Source organism: Phyllopteryx taeniolatus, chromosome 19 (assembly GCF_024500385.1).
Source record: "Phyllopteryx taeniolatus isolate TA_2022b chromosome 19, UOR_Ptae_1.2, whole genome shotgun sequence".
Classification (NCBI taxonomy): Eukaryota; Metazoa; Chordata; class Actinopteri; order Syngnathiformes; family Syngnathidae; genus Phyllopteryx; species Phyllopteryx taeniolatus.
The window spans coordinates 1,715,542-1,741,361 of NC_084520.1; the positions used below are offsets into that span (position 1 = coordinate 1,715,542).

Sequence of the window (25,820 nt, forward strand, 5' to 3'; positions counted from 1 at the left end):
ACTTCTGGCACTGCCCCTTAATAAATAAAAACGTGGCATAAATAAAGGAGTTAAAATGAAAAAGAACTTATTGATCATTTTGGAAAGATTGAAATATTAAATTTGAGAAAAAGTGATGATTATCAAATGATGAGAATAATGCGTTTGGCTAGCAAAAAGGCAAGCACCAGGAGATGAGAAATGGATCCCCAAAGAGGAAGAATGGGTGGAGGTGATGCTAAATATATAGAATATGGACAAAGTGACTGCATCTGTTAGGCTGGAGGTGGACAAATTTCGTAATATTTGGAAAGGACGGCTGCACTACATTAGACAATTTAGAAGGGTCTATGTCTAGAGTTTGGTGCTAAGGTATGAACGGGCTTTTATTTTGAATTTGGTATTAGTGTAGATTGCTGTCTACGTCTATGAAGTTAATGTTTCTGTGTGACTTATCTTTTGCTAGGTTTGCTACGTGCAGGCTACTATGACCTTTTGATTGAGATCCATCTGAGCAACTACGCAACCGCTCGTCTCATGATGAACAATGAGTACATTGTTCCTATGACTGATGAAACCAAGAGTATAACCCTGTTTCCCAATGAGGAAAAAAAACACGGTGTGCCTGGCATTGGGCTCAGCACTTCCCTGAGACCAAGAATGCACTTTTCCTCCCCAAGTTTTGTCTGCGGTTCTGAGTCATCATCACGTACCGATTTCAACAATGGCTCACGATCAGTGGATCCTTGCCAGTACAGCCCTGAATTCCCCTTGGACATACTAAAAACAAAAACAGTCGAGATGCTGACAGAGGCAGTATGTGAGGGCAACATGCATGCAAGAGATCCCATTGGGGGCAGCACCGAACTTCTCTTTGTGCCGCTCATAAAGCTCTTTTACACCATGCTCATCATGGGCGTTTTCCAAAATGGAGATCTGAAGAACATACTTCGACTGATTGAGCCATCTGTGTTCTCAGAAAGATGGGAAGTGCAGGAGGAAATGCATAGGAATGTGGAAATGGAGACAGAGGAAGGAGGAGAGGATGAAGGAAGAAACATACCAAAGCAGGGGTTATTGCAGATGAAATTACCAGAGCCTGTAAAAGTTCAGGTAAAACCCATTCAACTGCAACTGATTGAATTTGCCCTCCATCACAATGATGCATATTTTTATATTACATAGGTATATTTGTGTGCATGCTTGGGACAAGCCTCCATATTTTAGCTTTTCAACTCCATTCAAACAATTTAAAAAAAAAAAAAAAAAAAAAAAACATTCACAAAAGAAAGTAAGTGAACCATGATTTATCAATATGGGAATTAGGACGGATGGTAAATCCCAAAAATTGGTTAAATGCTACTCCTCCCTGATGCTATGGACATGCACAGTGTTCTGCGGGCAATGTCGGGAGAAGCGGCTGCACATATAAAATGCTAATGTGTGCCATGCACTTTTTTTGTGTGCCATAGATGTGCCATGTTCTTCAGTACCTGTGTGACTGCCAGGTGCGTCATCGGATTGAAGCAGTAGTAGCCTTCTCTGATGATTTCGTAGCTTGTCTCCAAGAAAACCAGCGCTTTCGCTACAATGAAGTGATGCTCGCGCTGAACATGTCTGCTGCTCTCACAGCCAAGAAGACCAAAGAATTCCGATCTCCGCCTCAAGAACAGGTAAGCAACTACAAGAGAGACTTGGCTTGAAGATACTCTCCAAAAATATGAAAATGGTGAAAGCAATTCCTTTATTTTTGCTGTTGACTGAAACATTTCGGTTTGACAACAACAACAACAACAACAACACAGGAATAGAGTTCAACATTTCAGCTTTTATTTCCAGATTTTTCCATCTGGGTCAATTGAGAAAATGACACCTTTTGCTTAAACGTTTGGATGTTTTATTTCCGTAACAGTACACTGGTACCTTGACTTATGAGCACTAGCGGCATTACATGTAGCATTGTTACTAGTTTAACTACATTTTTGAGGTGCGCGGTTGTAATGATGCTGTTTTTAACAAATAGTTTTCAGTAGTGAAGCTACTTTTGTGATCACATAACACGGTAGCGTCCACAGAAGCTACATTTCCCCAGGCAGTTCTATAAATGAAATGTATATTCTTCCGTTTGATATCACGTACCTATCTTCCCTATAAGCTGATATCAGCGCATATCTGGAGACAATGGCAGCGGAGGGGGTAGACATGTGTCCATCTAAATCTCCATGGCCATTCCTTGACTAATAGATCTTATCTGGAACATGGGCCTTCGACAAGGTGGAAGGAATTATGAACAATTTCAAACAGCGACGAGTGTTAGCACAAAACCTTTCAGGCCTCCACCAGAAAGCAAAAAAAAAAAAAAAAAGTCAGTAAAATCCTACGAGAACATCTGAAATAAATGGTGTGCAACCACATTATCTCAATTGTTTATATATATATTTCCCCTCTTGATATGATTTTTTTATTAACCAATTGAGTTGTACAGGTTATAGGGCAAAAGATAAAGTTTTGAATACCACAAAAAAAACATTTAAACAGGTGTGTAGACATTTTATATCCTCTATAGCCCAAAGTCATCGCTTGTTCAAGGGTTTTTTTTAGATTTGCCACCCAAGTCAAGTGAAGAAAAAAAAAAAAAAAAAAAAAAAAAAGCAACAGTCACGATGCACTTTCAGCTCTTTATTGAACGGGACAAACAGTCAAACATTCATTTACAAAATGAAAACACTTGCAAGGAGCACGGAAGAGGCACGAACACTGAACTGTGTAGGAACTAGCCAATGGGAATGACCCCAGGCTCTTGGTGTTACTCACAGGCCACGCCCCTAAAGGCACAAATAAACACACGAATGTCCTGCTGCTGTGTGTGTGTTTTATGTGTGTATGCGTGTGTGTGTGTGAGTCTTTTGGCTTAATTACGCTGTTTAACAAGAAAAGGGTGGTGTTTTGGGGACTGGAATGGATTAATGGCATTTTGATTCATTTCAATGGAGAAAATGTATTTGATATACTGGTTAATTGAGTTATGAGTTTGGTCACAGAATTAATGAAATTCATACAGTAAGTCAAGGTGCCATAGTATTGGAACATGTGACTGACAAGTTGTTTTGTTGCGCAGGTGTGTCCTATTCCATCCATTTTCTATCCCGCTTATCCTCATTGGGATCAGGGGTGAGCTAGAACCCTCCTCCTTGACCATTACCTTTCCATGGAAGAGGGGTTTGAGTGTCCCAATGATCGTAGGAGCTAAGTTGAAAGGGGCTTTATTCCCTGAGTAGAGTCACCCATGGCAGACGTGTGCTAGGTGAGGTACCCGACAAAGCGTGGCTCAGAACCCAATGGTGAGTGCCTGCACCCGCGGGGCCCGACTAAGAGATAACATGGTTTCTCCCTTCCCTTTTTTTATTTTTTATTTATGGGATGGATATTTTTGGGAAAATGCAGTCAGACAGAACAAGGTTTGAGAGACCAGAGAGCAAAACAACCAAGTAGTGACAGAACACTAACATTGTAAAACAGTATATGACTACAACAAGGTTTCATGGGAGTTGTGTTCGATCTGGGACAGGAGCTGTCGTGCTACACCCTGTGAGCAGGGACGGAGCCAGGGGGTGGCCTCGGGTGTGTTTTTGTTGTATATTTTCTTGTCCAAACTGGGATAGGCTGCAGTTCACCTGCGACCCGAATGAGGATAAGAGGTATAAAATAATGGATGGATGTAAAACAAGAAAATGACAGAAAGCTTACTGAACAAAACAGTGGTCTGTGTTCTTATTTGACTTTTTACAACAGTGCATTCACAAAGTGTTGAGACCCCTTTTATATTTGATTTTGCGGTCTTATTGTTAAAGTCGATTTTTGTCCTGGTGAAGAAACATTCACATTTTCTGTGTCATTTGGACATGCTAGTAAAGATGGATTGAGCTGGGAAGTGTATTCCCTGCAGATCAACATGCTGCTGAGCTTTAAGAAGGAGATGCAGGAGTGCCCCTGTCCCGAATATATCCGAGAGCAGCTGCTTGACTTCCATGAGGACCTCATGAAACACTGTGGTAAAATTCTGTCAAAATACAAAGTCTTCCAAAACGTTGCTGCGTAAAAGCTTTTTAATCATCATCCCAGAGAGAATAAGAGCGGGGAGTAACAATTATTTTATTTGTATTCACAGATTATTTATGGCCTGTGTGTAGTTACTAGGGGGGGTTGCATGACTTTGACATGATATGCATTATTATTTTTTTTTTCTACGTCGACACTGTGATGAAAGTCATTTCGATGTCGACTAGTCACTCGTGATGTCATTGATATTTTTTCAATAATGTAGTTTAAAAAAACACGAGGAGCGAATGCTTTGCAATCATTTCTATTCACTGCCAATGGACAGCTCATAGACTTCATTAACGCAGAAGATACACATTAGAACAAAAGAGCATCGACGTGGGTTGGATGAAGGCTCACCTGCTGTCATGTGATGGTATTTCCAGCCAGATGCTCAAGGAAAAACATGATTAGTGACTAGTCGATGTAGTGCTCTAAACATCATTGTAGGCTAATTGACTAGTGGACTGGTCTGTACAACCTCTATACTTACTGACTGAAATATTTCTGTTCCCTCAGGTATAGAGTTAACCGAAGATGGTGCTTTAGATGGGGACAGTCATTTTACCATTCGAGATCGACTGATGTCGTTGGTGGAAAAAGTGACTGACCTGAAGAACAAGATGGTCAACCTGCCAAAGGAAAAAACCGATAGAAAACCCAGTAAGTTCCATCTAGCCTAAACTCTGCACCGGCAAGGAACAGGCGCTCCCAGCCCATTTTTAATGGCAAACCCTCAAAATGATCAACTCTTTTCACCATTCTATGCTCACATTAGATGGCATGGTTACGCTTAGGGGCTTTCCCACCACAGGAACGTTTGTACGAACTGGTAGGTTGAGTTCCCCCTGTGTCCCCACCGAAAAAAAAAAAAAAAAACATACTAGGAAACGGGAGGTTCCCCCTGGATTCTTTCATTTCATTCATTCTCCTAGAGCTACCAGGAAGTTTTTTGGGGGGGGCTGTACTGACGAACATTGATTGGTTGACAGACCTCTGTAGGAGTTTACGTTTTCCTTCACAGAGCCGCCATTATGAGGCATTACACAAGGCTTGAAATAAGAGGATTAAAATACATTGGAAAGCAAAACTTCGAATCATCGATAGAGCGTGGCGGTGCAGAACCTCAGCGGCGGACCTCGCCACAGGCTCGTGGCAAGATCTGCCGCCGCTCCGGCAACAAGGTCCGTCGCTGGCTGACTCTGTTCTGCTAAGGAGCGGAGGTCCTAGCCCAAGCCGGCATGTGCGTCTTCCTTGGTCGGGCCATGGGAGACAAACATCGCCGTGAGTCTGGTCGGCGGCGAGGATCTGATGGTTCAATCCAGTCAGTTGCGGGGGGACAAAAAATAAAAAAACCTTCTATTCACAAATATAAATATTTGCAATGTACAGTCTGTTTTTGTTTTTTTCATGCAAACACATTTACAGATACCAAATACTTCACACTGCTGTATTTAAAAACTAAGAGCTGTCCATGAAGTCATGAATTATTTATTTATTTATTGAACCTTATTCAGGTAAGGTATTTGCAATGCCAACCCGGCTGCAGAGAGCAGAGTAAAACAAAGCAAAATAGAAGCAAATACATAGACACACTGTACAGTGTGATATAGTAAATGTTAGTTAAAGTTAAATATGACATTACATCATAGTACATGGTGAATAAAAGGTCCCTAAAAGGCATGTGAGCGGATATTCTCTAAAGCTGGAGAACTTGCATGAACATGAAGAAAAATGTAACGTTGTTGTTCACCTGAATGCCAAAACATTAGAAAAAACTTTTGGAATAAATAAATAAATAGATGTAGAAGCCTGCAGATCACTATGGCTGTGATTTATTGTTGTCAAATTTGTAATAAAACGGTGTAAGGCTTCAGGCTCATGTCCCTATTGGAATTTCCAGCTGATAAATCTCATCTATACTCATCTGCAAGCTTCTGTTACATAATCTATTTAAGTATGTCATCTCAATAAAATAGAATAAATGTGTTCTAATTTATTGAAACTTACCTGTATATAATAAAACTCTCTACCTCAAAGACCGTCTGCAACCAGGTTGTCATTGCAAATGAGAATCAGTTGTAATTGCCTTTGAAATTTAGATTGGGATATAAAATAAGACATTGAAAGCTTGAAATACCAGCATTTTTTTAGATCCAGTAGGTGTCAGTAATGAGCAACATCAGCCTCATTTGGTTAAGCTACCCTGAACAAATAAATGCGATGGAAACACAAACCACATGGGCCACAGGAACCTTTTGCTACCAGGAACTCGTCCTACCAGAAACTTGAAGTTCCTGGGCTGGTTGGTGGAAAAGCGCCTCTTGAAGATCATTTGTGCGAGTCCCCTAGTAGAAGTTTGTTTCAGTAGGAGCCCAGAAATGTTTCCAAGATGGCTGCTTCAAACCAAAATGGGCCCACTTCCTGTTCAATTTTGGGCTTGGGACCTTGAGACTTTTTTTGTGCATCATGTCAATGATGGACATGCACACCAAATTCCATGTCGATCCACAGAGGTGGCAAGTAACGATGTTGAAATCCAACCCCAATTCCAATGAAGTTGGGACGTTGTGTTAAACATAAATAAAAATAGAATACAATGATTTGCAAATCATTTTCAACCTATATTTAATTGAATACACTACAAAGATATTTCATGTTCATACTGATAAACTTGATTGTTTTTAGCAAATAATCATTAACTTAGAATTTTATGGCTGCAACACGTTCCAAAAAAGCTGGGAACAGGGTCATGTTTACCACTGTGTTACATCATCTTTTCTTTTAACAACATTCAATAAATGTTTGGGAACTGAGGACACTAATTGTTGAAGCTTTGTAGGTGGAATTCTTTCCCATTCTTGCTTGATGTACAGCTTCAGCTGTTCAACAGTCCGGGGTCTCCGTTGTCGTATTTTACGCTTCATAATGAGAGACAGGTCTGGACTGCAGGCAGGCCAGTCTAGTACCCGCACTCTTTTACTACGAAGCCACGCTGTTGTAACACGTCCAGAATGTGGTTTGGCATTGTCTTGTTGAAATAAGCAGGGGCGTCCATGAAAAAGACGTTGCTTGGATGGCAGCATATGCTTCTCCAAAACCTGTATGTACCTTTCAGCATTAATGGTGCCTTCACAGATGTGTAAGTTACCCATGCCATTGGCAATAACACAGCCCCATACCATCACAGATGCTGCCTTTTGAACTTTGCGTCCATAACAGACACGACGTCCACAATTTCCAAAAACAATTTGAAATGTGGACTCGTCAGACACGACGTCCACAATTTCCAAAAACAATTTGAAATGTGGACTCGTCGGACCACAGAACACTTTTCCACTTTGCATCAGTCCATCTTAGATGAGCTCGGGCCCAGAGAAGCCGGCGGCGTTTGTGGGTGTTGTTGATGAATGGCTTTTGCTTTGCATAGTAGAGTTTCAAGTTACACTTACGGATGTAGCGCCGAACTGTATTTACTGACATTGGTTTTCTGAAGTGTTTCTGAGCCCATGTGGTGATATCCTTTACACATTGATCTCAGTTTTTGATGCAGTGACGCCTGAGGGATCGAAGGTCACGAACATTCAATGTTGGTTTTCGGCCTTCGAATCTCCGGATTCTCTGAACCTTTTGATGATATTATGAACTGTAGATGATGAAATCCCTAAAATCCTTGCAATTGTACATTGAGGAACATTGTCCTTAAACTGTTCGACTATTTTCTCATGCACTTGTTCACAAAGAGGTGAACCTCGCCCCATCTTTGCTTGTGAATGACTGAGCAATTCAGGGAAGCTCCTTTTATTCCCAATTAGCCAGTTCACCTGTGGGATGTTCCAAACAGGTGTTTGATGAGCATTCCTCTTTTTTGCAACCTGTCCCAGCTCTTTTGGAACGTGTTGCAGCCATAAAATTCTAAGTTAATGATTATGTGCTAAAAACAAAAAAAGTTTCTCAGTTTGAACATTAGTAATGTATTCAATTAAATATAGGTTGAACATAATTTGCAAATCATTGTATTCTGTTTTTATTTATGTTTAACACAACATCTCAACTTCATTGGAATTGGGGTTGTATATAGTCTAGTATATATACTCTGGCAGTGGAATCCTGGGTCTGCCAGGCTTAATTGCAGGCGATGATGAAGGCTGCTTGACAACAGGTGCGCGGGCGAGGTGGTGCTGATTACTGGGAAGAGAGAGAGAGAGGGAGGGAGAGATGATGAGAGGGACGCAAAGCGCCACCCGAGCTCTAACAACGGAAGTGCAGGGCACAGCTCATGACAGAAAGAATACTTTGAGGAGTTGATGAATGAGGAAAATGAGAGAGAAGTGGAGAGGCAAGTGTGGTGGTGGACCCAGGAAGTAGTAATCATTAGTAAGGGGGAAGTTAGAAAGGCACTAAAGAGGATGAAAAGGCAGTTGGTCCTGATGACATTGGAGGTATGGAAGCATTTAGGAGAGGTGGCTGTGGAGTTTTTAAACAACAGAATTCTAGCGCGTGAGAAGATGCCTGAGGAATGGAGGAAAAGTGTGCTGGTGCCCATTTTTAAGAACAAGCGTGATGTGCAGAGCTGTGGGAACTATAGAGGAATAAAGTTGATGACCCACACAATGAAGTTATGGAAATGAGAATTGGAGGCTAGACTCATGACAGAAGTGAGTATTTGCGAGCAACAGTATGGTTTCATGCCTAGAAAGAGTACCACAGATGCATTATTTGCCTTGAGGATGTTGATGGAAAAGTACAGAGAAGGTCAGAAGGAGCTACATTGTGTCTTTGTAGATCTAGAGAAAGCCTATGACAGAGTACCCAGAGAGGAACTGTGGTACTGCATGCGGAAGTCTAGAATGGCAGAGAAGTCCATCCATCCATCCATTTTCAACACCGCTTATCCTGGTTAGGGTCGCGGGACGCTGGAGCCTATCCCAGCTGACTTCGGGCGAAAGGCGGACTACACCCTGAACTGGTCGCCAGTCAGTCGCAGGGCACATATAGACACGGACAACCATTCGCACTCACATTCACAACGTCACTGAGTGGGAACTGAACCCACGCTGCCTGCACCAAAGTCAGGCGATTGCACCACTACACCATCAGTGACTGGCAGAGAAGTATGTTAGAATAATACAGGACATGTACGAGGGCAGCAGAACAGTGACGAGGTGTGCTGTAGGTGTGACAGAGGAATTTAAGGTGGGGGTGGGACTGCATCTGGGATCAGCCCTGAGCCCCTTCCTGTTTGCAGTGGTGATGGATAGGTTGACAGATGAGGTTAGACTGAAATCCCCGTGGACCATGATGTTTGCAGATGACATTGTGATCTGCAGAGAAATCAGGGAGCAGGTGGAGGAACAGTGACAAAGATGGGGGCATGCACTGGAAAGGAGATGAATGCAGATTAGTCGAAGTAAGAGTAGTGGAGGGGAAAGAGTGAGGCTACAGGGAGAAGAGATAGCAAGGCAGCAAATCAATAATAGTCCCTATAACAACTAACTCATGGAATCCTTCAGACCAAAATCCAAACTTTCCTATTCTGACTGGGAATATCAACTATCTAGGCCAGGGGTGCCCAATGCGGTGATCGCGATCGACCAGTCGACCGCGAAGGTAGTGTTGGTCGATCGCATGACATCACGTGACATAAAAAAAAAAAAGGACATCAGCCTATCATCCATCCTGTTGCTTGATTGATATACAATAATCGATGATATCTGAATTTTTCTGACACTTAGGTCACACACATGCACAAACAACGCTGCTAAAAGGTAACTGCAGATACGCAAACAACGGCGCCAAGTGTGTCAAAACTAACAAGCTAGTCAGTGATTTACCTCCAATTTTTATCTCTCGGTGTTTTCTCTTAAACTTAAGAACGGGTATAAAAATGAGTGGGGGAGCTGGACCAAGTAAGAAGACAAAAACCTACCACTTTCATACGGAATGGGACGAGGATTATTTTTTTTACGATGACGTTTTCGAAATTCGTATGCCTCATCTGCCAGTCTGCCATCGTATTACCAAAGAACGAAAATGTGGAGCGGCATTTTAGGACTGTGCATGGAAAATACGACACTGACTACGCATCCCTGGCTGATTCACTTCAGTGCAAGTCATCGGAGTAAACTCAGGTTATGCCAAAAAAAATGACATTGTTAATTATGTTGTGTTGTGCAAGGTACATCAACATACATTGTTGCTGAGCTGTCTCGGCGGCCCAGAATTTTAGCTCACTGGTAGCGCTCTGCGCTCTCAAACCGGAGACATGGTCGCGGCCCCCACCCCCCCAAAAAAAGGTAGATCGCGGGAGGTTGGCTGCTTGAAAAGCAGATCTTGTGGCAAAAAGGTTTGGGCACCCCTGATCTAAGCAATAATATCCCAGCAAAACTTACAGAGTTAAATCATTTAAATCACGTACCTCTACTGATTTAAAACAGAACAGCCTACCTATCTCACTTTTAGGGCGTACAGCTACAGTAAAAATGAAAACGTTACCACAAATTAACTATTTATTTTCAATGATCCCATTCAAACCCACATTAAAATGGTTCCAAATGCTCGACTCTGCCATTTTAAAATTTTACTCTAAAAATAAGAAAAATAGAATCAGCCTAGCTACCCTTCAGAAAGGTAAAGCAGAAGGAGGACTTCACGCACCCAATTTCAAACACTATTACTTAGCTAGCCAAATACAGAATCAGAATCGTCTTTATTTGCCAAATATGTCAGAAACACAAGGAATTTGTCTCCGGTCGTTGGAGCCGCTCTAGTACGACAACAGACAGTCAATTGACAGAGAATACTTTTGAGACATAAAGACATAAGAAACACAGTCACTGAGCAATAAAGGGTTACTAGTTATCTGGTAATGCCGGTACAATTTCTTTTACCAGTAATGTGGTAATGCTGCTACAGTTATTTTTTTTTTTTGACAATGTGCAAAAAGATGACAAAAGAGTTCTCTAGCAAATTGAGCAGTTTGAAATGACTAATAGAACAATAGTCTGGTGTAATGAACATTGTGCAAAGGGCGCAGAGACTTCAGGAAATGTGTGCAGTTTAAAGTGTCTAGTAGTGCGATAATCTGGGACAATGTCGATTGTGCAAATGTTGCATTTGCTACTCAGGCACATGAGTGGCCAGTATTGGTCAACAACAGATATGCAAAGAGTGCAACTACTACTACTACAGTGAGTGCACGAGTAATGTATAATTTGCCCGACAGAGATGTGACAAAAAACAAAATTGGCAGCATGTTGCAATGGAATGATAAGTTAACTGTTTAAGAAGTTAATGGCAAGAGGGAAAAAGCTGTTGGAATGTCTGTTTGTTTTAGTTTGCATTGATCGGTAGCGCCTACCTGAGGCAAGGAGCTGGAGGAGGTGGTGACCAGGATGTGAAGAGTCCAAGTGGATTTTGCATGCTCTTGTCTTAGTTCTGGCTGCGTGCAGGTCCTCAAGGGTGGGTAGGGTTAGGGTTAGGCGAATTGGCTGGGAGCGGAAACAGAACTGCTGAAGCGTTCTGTCACTCACCTCTGAATCTTTGGCGAATGACCAATGACCATGTGATTTGCGAATCGCCAGCGTTGTCACTCACTTTGACGAATGACCAGTGAGCAGCGAGTGTCAGGCAGCGCCCTGAAGACGGGGGAGGACTCAACTCAACTGAATATACTGGTGTACTGACGAACTGAAGAGTGATTCATTCGGGGAAGGGACTTGAGTGAACTGACCGTACTGGTGTACTGAAGAACTGAAGAGTGGTTCGTTTAGGGGAGAGACTTAATTGAACTGATTGCACTGGTGTACTGAAGAACTGAAGAGTGGTTCGTTCGTTGATCTTTGCTCGCGATCCTTTAGCCACGAGTGATTCCTTCTGTGAACTTTGTTTGTGATCCGCTAAGGAGCGATGTACTAGTACTATGAGTGATTCGTTCGCACAAGGAAGGACGTACTACGCAGTGAACGTACTCATGAATGATTTTAACTGCCTGTCCTGACGTCCTCGCGGGGATAGCTTTCACTACCAGCCGTTCCTTCAAGCTAACGGCTAATGTTGAGTCAGTCAAGCACATGAAAACAAACACATAAATGTAAATTAATAATAAATGTATATAGGTACACATACATATCATTCCCTCTGTTCTCTGTGTTCTTTTTACGTCATAATAATAATAATTAATAATAATCATACATTAAACTTATGTTGCGCTTCTCAAGCCATTCAAAGATGCTTTACACAAATCAGATGGAAATAACAGTAAGGTGAGTGAGCAGGAAGGCCGGGTGGCGGGTGCTGGTGTCAGCGACCCTGTGCACCGCGGTGGAATGCAGAAAAGTCTCGCCGGCGAGAGCCTAGCTGGACGTAAGGGGACGCGGAAGGACGTTCGGTAGCTGAGCTCGCTGCACGCACGTTCACGGGTCACAACTGAAGCCGGGTGTTCAAGATCTTGCTGAGAGAGAGATAGGTAGGTGATAATTTTGGTTAAAGGTTTTTTATTTTTTTAATCTCCTCACCTTTCCTCCTTTACAATACATGACAACAACAATGCATAGTCCTTCGGTGAATGTCAGCCGCAGGGATGAATCATTAACTGAATGAGGAAGCACTTGAATGATTTTGTGAAAAAGAACTGAACGATTCGGTGACCGACTCTTTTGGACGGATGTTTTTAAAGAACTTTTTCTAATGATTCAGTACATTCAAAAGAACTCCCATGCCCATCACTACAGTAAACCCTTGTTTATAACACAGGGTTACGTTCCCAAAAAAATACAAAACCCTGGTGTAAATGAAATCCTTGAAGTAGTGACTAATTATTTATTATATTACTGTATAAATTTACAAGTTTCATGTATTCAATTTAATGCCGATTTATGAAACTGTACTTTAGAGAGGAGCAAATATTTTATTTGTCTACCTGAGGTCAACACACTCTACAAAAGCACATGTCTACTGGGCATGCGCTGCTTGAATGAAATGAACAACAGCCCATGCAGACAGATTGTGAACAGGCAATTTCCTGGGTTAACCATTTGCACCGTTCCTGACACTGACGGTTCTGACAATGTAAGCAGCAAAAAGCTTAATGGGTATCCAGAATTTTTACCTGCATTAACTCAGTTCACCAGACATAAAGCTTTATTGTGTGTCATCTGCATGTAAGATTGTTCATTTCTCTCCATCTGTCTTTTCAGGTACTTTACAGCAGTTGATTTCAGAGACGATGGTTCGCTGGGCTCAGGAGTCGGTTATTGAGGATCCGGAGCTTGTCAGAGCCATGTTTGTCCTGTTGCACCGACAGTATGATGGCATTGGAGGACAGGTTCTGTCCTGTTTTGTCTTCATTTTCCTTAGTAGTCATTGGAATTTACACTTCATTCATTACACTTCATGAGAAATCATCTTTCCCAATCCTTTCCCAATCAAGTTACGTTACACATAGGTGCTGCTCTTCGATTTCGCATTGCCTACTCTCCCATCCATTGAACGTTTAAGTCCCTGGGTCATACATGCTTTTATGTCATTTGAGGATCCAGTAATTGCTTCCCAGAGCTTAGGTTCTCAGTCAGGTTAAGGTCACGCCATGGCCCTGATTTACCATGATTTCGGGTTTGTGCGTGCTCACCAGGCACAAACTTGCGAACGCAAACAGATTTGCAAGTTAATCTACTAACCAGGATTATGTCTACCAAAGGCTCTAAATTGCTGTGCATTTATTTCCTTACGAGGTCGTTGTTGGAGCAAACCAGTTTGCTCTCTGAAGCACAAACTAATTATTCATATCAAATCAAATAAAACATTTATATAGCACTTTTTATACATTAAAATGCAAGTGCTTTACAGAAATACAACCGACAAAAAATTACAAGTATACAATACAAGAAGTATACCCACTCCTCCCACCCCCGCATTTAAATGAAAAACACACCCACATGACCATGCACACCCGCACAGAGCACACATTGATTAATAGTGTATAGATATAGCAAGGCACTGGGGATCCAGGTGAGGAAAGAGAAACCTGTGGGAGCCATCCACAGCGAGAGGTGCCGCCTACAGCCCAGATGATGCCACTGCAAAGACCACCATGACTCGGGAAAACCAGGATGCACTCCCCACATTGTGCAGAGCCCACCTGTCTCCCGGGCCAAGGGGGAAACTGCAGAATGACATCACCGTGGGCGGACCGAACACACCTCCCAGCGTGGAGGCTTCCATGAGGAGAAACTGGATTTAAACTTCTAAAGGTTAAGAAGACTAAAAGACAATAGCACAGAATAAAAAATAAAGTACAATACAAAATAAAATAGGATAAAAATGATCAAAGTAATGAATAGATAAATGAATAAATAAGTCATAAGTAAACTAAATAATTAAAAACTCAGTTAAAAGCTAAACCAAATAGGTGAGTCTTGAGCCTCCTTTTAAAAACATCAACAGACTCTGTGGTCCTGATTCTCTCTGGCAGGCTATTACAGAGGTGCGGACCATAATGGCAGAATGCAGCCTCTCCGTAAGTTTTTGTTCTAGCCGTTGGAACAAAATGCTGATGCCAGAGGACCTAAGGGACCATGAGGGTTAATATGATTAAAGCATATCGGATAGATATAATGGCCAATATCGTTAAGACATTTGAAAGCTCCTAAAAGAACCTTAAAATCGATCCTAAAACACACAGGAGGCCCATGCAGCAAACCAGTTGAATGTGTTCTAGCGCTCTGGTCTTTGTCAGCACAGGAGCAGCTGACTACTGCAGTAGTTGTAGATTAGAGAAGAGCAGGATATTGCAGTATTTTAAACGACTGGAGATAAAAGCATGCATCAGCACCTTTGTGCTAGCCTGAGAGAGAAAGGGCTGGACTCGGGCTATATTTTGAAGATGGTTAAAACCTTGGTTACAAATCGTTCAAATCTTGGTTATGTTCTTGATGTGTGGAATAAAATTAAGAACAGAATAAAAAAATAACACCCAGGTTCTTTACACAATGTGATGGTTCAAAATATTGTAGTTTTTCTCTCTTGCTTTCGGGAGAGATAAATAACACCACTGTTTCGTCCTGGTTGAGCTGTGTGAAATTCACTGCCATCCATGACTTGATAAAAGGCAGTTAAACTTATTAAAATACAGTTCAGAACGGTATCAACTGGCCCTGTGTCATCAGGAGACACAGCAATATACAGGTGCGTGCCATCGGCATAACTAAATGAAAGCTGATGCTCTGTCTCCTGATGACATTCCAAAACAGAAGCACCTACAAATGAAAAATAATTGGACTTAAAATTGACCCTTGGGGCACACCACACGCTATTGTATGTGTTCTGGAAGAAAATGTATCCATACCTACGAAGAAACTTTGATCTGTAAGATAGGACCTGAACCAATTAAAAACAGTGCCAGAGAGTGTTTTTAATAAAATGCTGTTATCTTCTGTATCGAAGGCAAAGCTGAAATCCAGTAGAACCAGGACTGTGAGTTTTTGAGAATCAGCAGTATACCTAATGTCATTTAAAATCTTTAAAAGGGCTGTCTCGGTTCATCATAAACCCAGATTGATATTTTTCCCAAATATTGTTTCTATTCAAGAAACAATTTAATGGTGAAAAAAATTTTTTTCAAAAATTGTACTAAAAAATGGCAGGGTGGATACAGGTTGGTAATTTTTTTAAATGTTGGACTCTAAATTACTCTCCTTCAGAAGGGGCTTCACCACTGCTGTTTTCTAAGCAGTGGGGAAGACTCCCGTCTGGAGAGAGTAATTGACAACATTTAAAATCTGTTCCTTAAAGAAGGCCTGCAATCTTTTTAAGAGTGATGTGGGAATTGCATCTAAAAGGCATGTTGTTGGATTTACTTGGGGGGGAAAAAACTCGACCAAGTGTCCTTGCATTGACCAGGTAAAAAGTGACAGTTCAGGAGTGTTGAAAGCTACATTCTACGATAAAAGACTGGATCTGATACCATCGATTTTACTTCTGAAGTCATGCAAATTCCTTGATACTGTAATTGACATGAAAATAATTTTACTCAATAGTATAAGTGTGTGTGTCTCTCTGTCTAGGTTTGGGCTCTCCCCAAGACTTACACAATAAACTCGGTTTCAATCGAGGACACCATCAACCTCCTCGCTGCTCTTGGTCAGATAAGATTGTTGCTGAGTGTGCGTATGGGAAGAGAGGAGGAGAAGCTCATGATAAGAGGACTGGGGTGAGAAAAGTTTCATCTTCTCTTCGGAACCAGAAATGATCTTTTCCATCGACATTTCTAAAACTGATGTCAACCCGTTCCATTTGTGACATTTTAATAAAAATGCATATGTTGTTCCAATTCATAGTAAGGAATAAATAAAGCACAGCAAAAAGGATTTTGTAGTCGATAAAATTCATGAAAATTGAAGAGGCAAGTGTGGTGGACCAGGAAGTGGCAATGATTAGTAAGGGGGAAGTTAGAAAGGCATTAAAGAGAATGAAAATGGAAAGGCAGTTGGTCCTGATGACATTCCTGTGGAGGTATGGAAGCATCTAGGAGAGGTGGCTGTGGAGTTTTTGACCAGCTTGTTCAATAGAATTCTAGTGTGTGAGAAGATGCCTGAGGAATGGAGGAAAAGTGTACTGGTGCCCATTTTTAAGAACAAAGGTGATGTGCAGAGCTGTGGCAACTATAGAGGAATAAAGTTGATGAGCCACACAATGAAGTTATGGGAAAGAGTAGTGGAGTCTAGACTCGGGACAGAAGTGAGTATTTGTGAGCAACAGTATGGTTTCATGCCTAGAAAGAGTACCACAGATGCATTATTTGCCTTGAGGATGTTGATGGAAAAGTACAGAGAAGGTCAGAAGGAGCGACATTGTGTCTTTGTCGATATAGAGAAAGCCTATGACAGAGTACCCAGAGAGGAACTGTGGTACTGCATGCGGAAGTCTGGAGTGGCAGAGAAGTATGTTAGAATAATACAGGACATGTACGAGGGCAGCAGAACAGCGGTGAGGTGTGCTGTCGGTGTGACAGAAGAATTTAAGGTGGACGTGGGACTGCATCAGGGATCAGCCCTGAGCCCCTTCCTTTTTGCAGTGGTGATGGATAGGCTGACAGATGAGGTTAGACTGGAATCCCCGTGGACCATGATGTTTGCAGATGACATTGTGATCTGCAGTGAAAGCAGGGAGAAGGTGGAGGAACAGTTAGAAAGATTGAGGCATGCACTGGAAAGTAGAGGAATGAAGATTAGCCAAAGTAAAACAGAATATATGTGCATGAATGAGAGGGGTGGTGGGGGAAGAATGAGGCTACAGGGAGAAGAGATGGCAAGGGTAGAGGACTTTAAATACTTGGTGTCAACAGTCCAGAGCAATGGTGAGTGTGGTCAGGAAGTGAAGAAACGGGTCCAAGCCGGTTGGAACGGGTGGAGGAAGGTGTCAGGTGTGTTATGTGACAGAAGAGTCTCTGCTAGGATGAAGGGCAAAGTTTATAAAACAGTGGTGAGGCCAGCCATGATGTATGGATTCGAGACAGTGGCACTGAAGAGAAAACAGGAAGCAGAGCTGGAGGTGGCGGAAATGAAGATGTTGAGGTTCGCTCTGGTAGTGACCAGGTTGGATAAAATTAGAAATGAGCTCATCAGAGGGACAGCCAAGGTTCGATGTTTTGGAGACAAAGTTAGAGAGAGCAGACTTCAATGGTTTGGACACGTCCAGAGGAGAGAGAGTGAGTATATTGGTAGAAGGATGATGAGGATGGAGCTGCCAGGCAAGAGAGCTAGAGGAAGACCAAAGAGAAGGTTGATGGATGTCGTGAGGGAAGACATGATGGCAGTTGGTGTTCGAGAGGAGGATGCAGGAGATAGGCTCTCATGGAAAAGGATGACGCGCTGTGGCGACCCCTAACGGGACAAGCCGAAAGGAAAAGAAGAAGAAGAAGAAAATTCATGAAATTAGCATTGGAAGCGATATATGAGACATGCCGATCGGAGTCACACATACACAAATCTGTACGTACGGACGGTTAGCGAATGAGGACCAATGTGTTTATTTTCCTCCGCAGTGATATTATGAACAACAAGGTGTTCTACCAGCATCCCAACTTGATGAGAGCTCTGGGAATGCATGAGACTGTCATGGAGGTCATGGTGAACGTACTCAGTGGAGGAGATTCTAAGGTATGGAGGGATGCCTGGAGTCAAATCAAAGCTATGCCTCGTGTGTCCAGTTTATTTTAATAATTTATTTTTGCTTGTCACATAAGCATAAAAAATAGTTACAAACCCAACACTCTGCCTTAACTTTGATATTAAGTATTGTAAAACCAGATTGTTTCGATAAGGCAGTCAATCGCAGGGCACATATAAATAGACAACCATTCGCACTCACATTCACACTTACGGGCAATTTAGATTTAGATTCTTCAATCAACTTACCACGCATGTTTTTGGGATGTGGGAGGAAACCGAAGTACCCGGAGAAAACCCACGCAGGCACGGGGGGGAGAACTTGCAAACTCTATAGAGGCGGGTCCGGGATTTGAACCCTGGTCCTCAGAACCGTGAGGCAGATGTGCTAACCAGTCGTTCATCGTGCTGCATAATAATAGTAATAATGATAAACTAATAAATCAAAGAAGCGGCACGGTGGCCGACTGGTTAGAGCGTCAGCCTCACAGTTCCCGGGTTCAATCCCCGGCCCCGCCTGTGTGGAGTTTGCATGTTCTCCCCGTGCCTGCGTGGGTTTTCTCCGGGCACTCCGGTTTCCTCCCACATCCCAAAAACATGCATGAATTGGAGACTCTAAATTGCCCGTCGGCATGACTGTGTGCGCGAATGGTTGTTTGTTTCTATGTGCCCTGCGATTGGCTGGCAAGCAGTTCAGAGTGTGCCCCGCCTCCTGCCCGATGACAGCTGGGATAGGCTTCAGCACGCCCGCGACCCTAGTGAGGAGAAGCGGCTCAGAAAATGGATGGATGGATCAATCAAGGAAATATTTTCTAATTAAAATATACAAAAAAAAGCTCCCTTTCCCATTGGCATTTTGTATACAGGAGGTGCAGTTTTATTACCTCTAGTTGCGCAGCCTACATGTGAGATTGTTGATGAGAGAGGAACATGATTGAAGTCTGCATTGTGTGCAGTCTACATGGACAACTAATCATTCATTTTTAAATTTAGTCAAATGCCCAAAATGCCCTAATCAAACCGTACATTGCCTGATCTGACATACAAATGATATTCAAATATGAAACATCCCCCAAATTATTTTAGATGTGATTTCAGTTTAATGTAATATGTTAAAAAAAATCCTATTTTGGTTTGTTTTGCAGGAAATTACCTTTCCTAAAATGGTGGCCAACTGTTGTCGTTTTCTTTGTTACTTCTGTCGAATCAGCCGTCAAAACCAGAAAGCCATGTTTGATCATCTCAGCTACCTGCTGGAGAACAGCAGCGTTGGCCTTGGTGAGTGACTGTGTATGTATGCAGGGGGGGGGGGGGCGACTTGTTATTGTTTATCAGTCTAACTAGGGCTGCCCAGACTGTAACGATATGCGACTGATCAAACCCCAAAGTAGACACAGAGAGTAGCTCTTTATTCCAATAAAATTCCAACAAAAGGTGCTACTGAGTATGTAATGTATGTTCAACAAAGTACAAAATAAGAAAACTACTAAACTATTACAAAAAAAGTGCTACTAATAAGTAGGGAAATTTATATTAAAGTACAAAAATAAAACTAATAAATGTAAAGCACTACTAGTGTAGGGACAATAGTAATATACAAAGCACAAGGGAAAATACTAAAAAAAAGCTCGACTAACAAATAGGGAGAATAGCAATCAAAGTTTAACAACCAACAACTAAATGAGGAGGAGAAGAGCAAGGTGGGATACCAAGAAAACACCAGAATGTATGGATAGAAATAAGCACAAGAAACATCTAACTTGGAGTAATATCCATTATGGGAGTGAGACAGAATGTAGCAGAGCAAATGGCAGACAAAGGAACGATCTGGTATTTTCCTTGTGTGGCTGCAGAGCATGAGATAAAGAGCTGATAATAATAGCTCCCAGGTGTGCAACTGCTTGCTTAACTCCACCCTGCGCCGCCTTGGGGAAACTTAGAAAACAAACTGAGAAAAGCTAACTGACAAAGCTCACATAGAACAGAGTGGATCAGTGGACAGTAACCCCCCTCCTTGGAGCATAACCTCCTTGAAACATCCGACTCCTGGGAATGGAAACCATTAGCAACCACAAATGTAGACATTGCTGTGGCAGAACAGATGCGGGGTGTGTGTGTCCAAGTAAGGTGTGTTGACCAGGAAGCAGGATCTCTATGGCATACTCAGCATATGGCTGCCTCCAGGTCTTGTTTGGCCAGCTCCTTCTGGCCATTGATCTGAGGGTGGTATCCCGATGAGAGGCTAAGTGGCCCCCAGGGCCTTGCAGATTGCCTTTCATACTGGAAGACCGGGAACCAGAGAAGTTCCTGGAGGATGGGCTAGTAAAGGGGTGGGTTTTGTTATTATATATGCAGGAGAGTTCTGGACCAGTTGAAGCTTATGCGAGGGACTTTTCAGGAAAACCATAGAGGAGAGAGTTGCATTAGTCAATACGGGAGATGACAAGATTGTGGACCAGGATAGAGACAGTATGGAAGGTGAGGCAAGGGAGGAGTCGGTTGATGTTGCACAGATCGGGTTAAGTTATTGATATTCAAATAGAATGATAGTGTACTGTTGAGTATGACACCCAGACTCTTTAACCTGAAGGGAAGGGGAGACTATGGAGCAACCTTCTGGGATGGAAAAGCTGTCAACTTTGGATAATGTACATTTGGTGCCAATTGGAGAATTTCTGTTTTGTTGCTGATTAATTTCATGAAGTTAGAGTTGATCGTATGAGCTAAGTTGTCTGGCAGGGTCACCCATGGCAAACAGGTCCTAGGTGAGGGATCAGACAAAGCACGGCTCCAAAAACCCCTATGACGAGTACAACAAATGGATCCAGATTTCCCTTGCCCGGACGCGGGTCACCGGGGCCCCCCTCTGGAGCCAGGCCCGGAGGTGGGGCTCGAAGGCGAGCGCCTGGTGGCCGGGCCTGCACCCCTGGGGCCCCTCCCTCCGCCTTAAGGTTGGGGGACGGGTCCTGACTTTTGTTTGTGCCTATGCACCAAACAGCAGTTCAGAGTACCCACCCTTTTTGGAGTCCTTGGAGGGGGTGCTGGAGAGCGCTCCCACTGGGGACTCCATCGTTCTGCTGGGGGACTTCAATGCTCACTTGGGCAATGACAGTGAGACCTGGAAGGGCGTGATTGGGAGTAACGGCCCCCCTCAATCAGAACCCGAGCGGTGTTCTGTTACTGGACTTCTGTGCTCATCACGGATTGTCCATAACGAACACCATGTTCAAGCATAAAGGTGTCCACACGTGCACTTGGCACCAGGACACCCTAGGTCGCAGTTCGATGATCGACTTTGTGGTCGTGTCATCGGACTTGCAGCCGCATGTCTTGGACACTCGGGTAAAGAGAGGGGCGGAGCTGTCAACTGATCACCACCTGGTAGTGAGTTGGCTCCGATGGTGGGGGAAGATGCCGGTCCGACCTGGCAGGCCCAAACGTATTGTGAGGGTCTGCTGGGAACGTCTGGCGGATCCCCTGTCAGAAGGAGTTTCAACTTGATGCCGTCAAGCTCAAGAAGGAGTCCTATCGGGCCTTTTTGGCATGTGGGACTCCTGAGGCAGCTGATGGGTACCGGTTGGCCAAGCGGAATGCAGCTTTGGTGGTCGCTGAAGCAAAAACTCGGGCATGGGAGGAGTTCGGTGAGGCCATGGAGAAAGACTTCCGGACGGCTTCGAGGAAATTCTGGTCCACCAGCCGGCGTCTCAGGAGGGGGATAGCAGTGCACCGCCAACACTGTGTATAGTGGGGATGGGGCGGTGCTGACCTCGACTCGGGACGTTGTGAGCCGGTGGGGAGAATACTTCGAAGACCTCCTAAATTCCACCGACACGCCTTCCCATGAGGGAGCAAAGTCTGGGTTCTCTGAAGCGGGCTCTCCTATCTCTGGGGTTGAGGTCACCGAGGTGGTTAAAAAGCTCCTCGGTGGCAAGGCCCCGGGGGTGGATGAGATTCGCCCGGAGTTCCTCAAGGCTCTGGATATTGTAGGGCTGTCCTGGTTGACATGCCTCTGCAACATCGTGTGGACATCGGGGACAGTGCCTCTGGATTGGCAGACTTCTTAAAAAGGGGAACCGGAGGGTGTGTTCCAACTACAGGGGGATCACACTACTCAGCCTCCCTGGTAAGGTATATTCAGGGGTGCTGGAGAGGAGGGTCCGTCGGGAAGTTTAATCTCAGATTCAGGAGGAGCAGTGTGGTTTTCGTCCTGGCCGTGGAACAGTGGACGGCAGGGTCCTCGGAGGGTGCATAGGGTTCGCCCAACCAGTCTACATGTGTTTTGTGGACTTGGAGAAGGCGTTCGACCGTGTCCTTCGGGGGGTCCTGTGGGGGGTGCTTCGGGAGTATGGGGCACTGAACCCCTTGATACGGGCTGTTCGGTCCCTGTACGACCGGAGTCAGAGTTTGGTCCGCATATCCGGCAGTAAGTCTGACTCGTTTCCGGTGAGGGTTGGACTCCGCCAAGGCTGCCCTTTGTCACCGATTCTGTTCATAACTTTTATGGACAGAATTTCTAGGCGCAGCCGAGGCGTAGAGGGGATCCGGTTTGGTGGCCTCAGTATTGCATCTCTGCCTTTTGCTGATGATGTGGTTCTGTTGGCTTCATCATGCCGTGACCTCCAACTCTCACTGGAGCAGTTCGCAGCCTCTCCAGGTCGGGGACGAGATCCTGGCCCAAGTGGAGGAGTTTAAGTATCTTGGGGTCTTGTTCACGAGTGAGGGAAGAATGGAACGGGAGATTGACAGGCAGATCGGTGCAGCGTCTGCAGTGATGCGGACTTTGTATCGCTCCGTTGTGGTAAAGAAGGAGCTAAGCCGAAAGGCGAAGCTCTCGATTTACCGGTCAATCTACGTTTCTACCCTCACCTATGGTCACGAGCTGTGGGTCGTGACTGAAAGAACAAGATCCAGGAATCAAGCGGCCGAATTGTGTTTCCTCCGCAGGGTGTCCGGGCTCTCCCTTAGAGATAGGATGAGAAGCTCGGTCATTCGAGAGGATCTCAGAGTAGAGCCGCTGCTCCTTCACATCGAGAGGAGCCAGATGAGGTGGCTGGGGCATCTGATTCAGATGCCTCCCGGACGCCTCCCTGGTGAGGTGTTCCGGGCACGTCCCACCAGGAGGAGACCCCGGGGACGACCCAGGACACGCTGGAGAGACTACGTCCCTCGCCTGGCCTGGGAACGCCTCGGGATCCCCCCGGAAGAACTGGATGAAGTGGCTGGGGAGAGGGAAGTCTGGGCGTCTTTGCTAAAGCTACTGCCCCCGCGACCCGACCTCGGATAAGCGGTAGAAAATGGATGGATGGATGGAAGTTAGAGTTGATCCAGGAGTTAATATCTGATAAGCAGGAAGTGAGGGAAGAGGGATGTTGGGTTTGCAGGAGAGGTAGATCTTGGTGTTATCCACGAAGCAATGAAAGGGAATATTAAATTTACGGCAAACTCTTTGGGGGGGTAGATGATGAGAGCAATGGCCCCTTGATAGAGCCCTGGGACACACCTATAGTGACTGGGGAGGGGAAGGCTGAACAGAACTTTAGCTGAATTAACCGAGTGTGGTCTTTAAGGTATGAGTGGAACCAATCTAGGGAGATGTGGTTGATGCCAATGGAGGCAAGTCTATTCAGGAGGATAGGGTGTGAAATGGTGTCAAAGGTCAAATAGAATGAAGATGGAAAGTGAACCTGAGTCAGCTGCAATGAGGAGATCATTGGTAAATTCCCTTAGAGCAGTTCAAGTAAAACTGGACTGAAAAGGCTCATAGACCTATTATGTGTTGAATAAGAGGGGAGTTGAGTGGTGACCATTTTTGATGATAGACGGTGGATTGGAAATGGGGCAGAGGTTATTGTAATTTTGGGGTCTGAACCAAGTTTTTTTTTCAGAATAGGAGGACAGGCGGTTTCGAAACCTCATGGAATGATACCGGCGGAGAGAGAAAAGTGTATATTGGCAGAAATGAGGGGAAGCAGTGGGGAGAAGTGGGATTTGACGAACGTAAGGGAGGGTGGAGGGCTACGATTTCCAAACCCCCATTCCAATGAAATTGGGACATTGTGTAAAATGTAAATAAATACAGGATACAATGATTTGCAAATCATTTTCAACCTATATTTAATTGAATACACTACAAAGACAAGATTTGTGTTCAAACTGATGAAGTATTGTTTATTTCTGCTAATATTCTCATGTTGAATTTGATGACTGCAAGACATTCCAAAAAACAGCTGGGATGGGCAACAAAAGACAGAGAAAGTTGAGTAATGCTCAGAAAACACCTGTCTGGAACATTCCACAGTGAACAGGTTAATTGGAAACAAGTGAGTGTCACGACTGTAGTCGACAAACACATTTTTTTAAAGAAAAGCTGAACTCACCTTATATAATCGCTTAAAAACTTAGTTAGGGATATTGTACGATTGCTGCACAATTTTAGCCTGTTTTGAGTCATTTATTCATCATATGTTATGATGTAATGTTTTATGTAAATATGTAACGATATCACATTGTAAAGTTTGATTTGTATAAGGGAGGGGAGGAAGGAAGGCTGGGGGAGTAGGGCGGTAAAAAGGGGACATGGTTCAACTTACACCCGTCCTATAAGCAATTTACCCCGCGCATGGGGTAATTTGAGCCACACGACAACGTTTTGGGACCGGCTATATCATTAAAATTGTTATGTTCACATTGAATCTGCTTGTTTTTCTCTCTCGCTCGTACATTGCAGACGCTTTTTTGCTCGCTCTGCTTGCGTCGCTTCTTTTTACATTTTTTTCTTCTGAAAAAGGAGCGACTCCTGGATATTTTTAAAGCTGTGGGACTGTACTTTTTTTTGTAGATAGTCAGTAGTTGCTATATTCCAATATTTTCTGATACCCTCTCACCATTACGTGAGCATGGCCTGCTAATTAGCGCAACCTGCTATTAGCAACAAGACCAGCAATCAAGATGCCTCCTTTTTCCACTATCACGGACAGCTGCAGATGATGTCAATCCTAAAAATGAAAATCCACCGTCTTGAAGTGTATGTGGATGTAAATGGACAGTTGGGGAATGAAACCACTCTACCGATGCTAACAGACAGCCACTTATCTCAATAAAGAAGATGGGTGTGGACTATGGAAATGGTAACGGACCATCCAGCAGTTTTCCCTGGAATTTACTGGGAGCAAAGCCCAAAGATTTGGGACAACATCTAAAAGGGTGGACACAACACCGGCAGATGACCGATGAATCCGGCTGGCCTGCGTTGCGGGCTGCTTCAACACCGAGCGAGTGGCCGTGGACGGTCGCTACAATGAAGGGCAAGAAAGAAGACATAAAAAATGATTTGAGCCACTTTTACAAGACCCTGGCCATGAATGCTCATCCCCCACCACCCCTGAAAGGTATGAAACTAAATCATGCAAGAATAAAATGGCACCCCAAGCGTTAATAGTTGGTGATGGCGCTGTCAAGGATGTGAAACGTTATTGCAGTGAGAAGAACACCAAAGTACTGTGTTTTACCAATGACATGGTGTCTGATATCTCTAAAAACAATCCTGGAGATCACTAATCAGCACCCAACTGTGAAATA

The 25,820-nt window shown here is 43.8% G+C and overlaps 1 protein-coding gene across 2 annotated transcripts in view; it reads left to right on the top strand.

Moving 5' to 3' along the window:
- ryr2a (ryanodine receptor 2a (cardiac)) overlaps positions 1-25,820 on the top strand; it is a 325,067-nt gene that overhangs the window by 119,648 nt on the left and 179,599 nt on the right. For both annotated transcript variants that reach the window (XM_061755631.1, XM_061755632.1), the window contains exons 39-46: positions 446-1,092; positions 1,452-1,652; positions 3,926-4,031; positions 4,597-4,740; positions 13,275-13,402; positions 16,140-16,285; positions 18,119-18,233; positions 19,388-19,520. In XM_061755631.1, the coding sequence (XP_061611615.1) occupies positions 446-1,092; positions 1,452-1,652; positions 3,926-4,031; positions 4,597-4,740; positions 13,275-13,402; positions 16,140-16,285; positions 18,119-18,233; positions 19,388-19,520 (1,620 nt within the window). The remainder of the gene's footprint in view (positions 1-445; positions 1,093-1,451; positions 1,653-3,925; positions 4,032-4,596; positions 4,741-13,274; positions 13,403-16,139; positions 16,286-18,118; positions 18,234-19,387; positions 19,521-25,820) is intronic.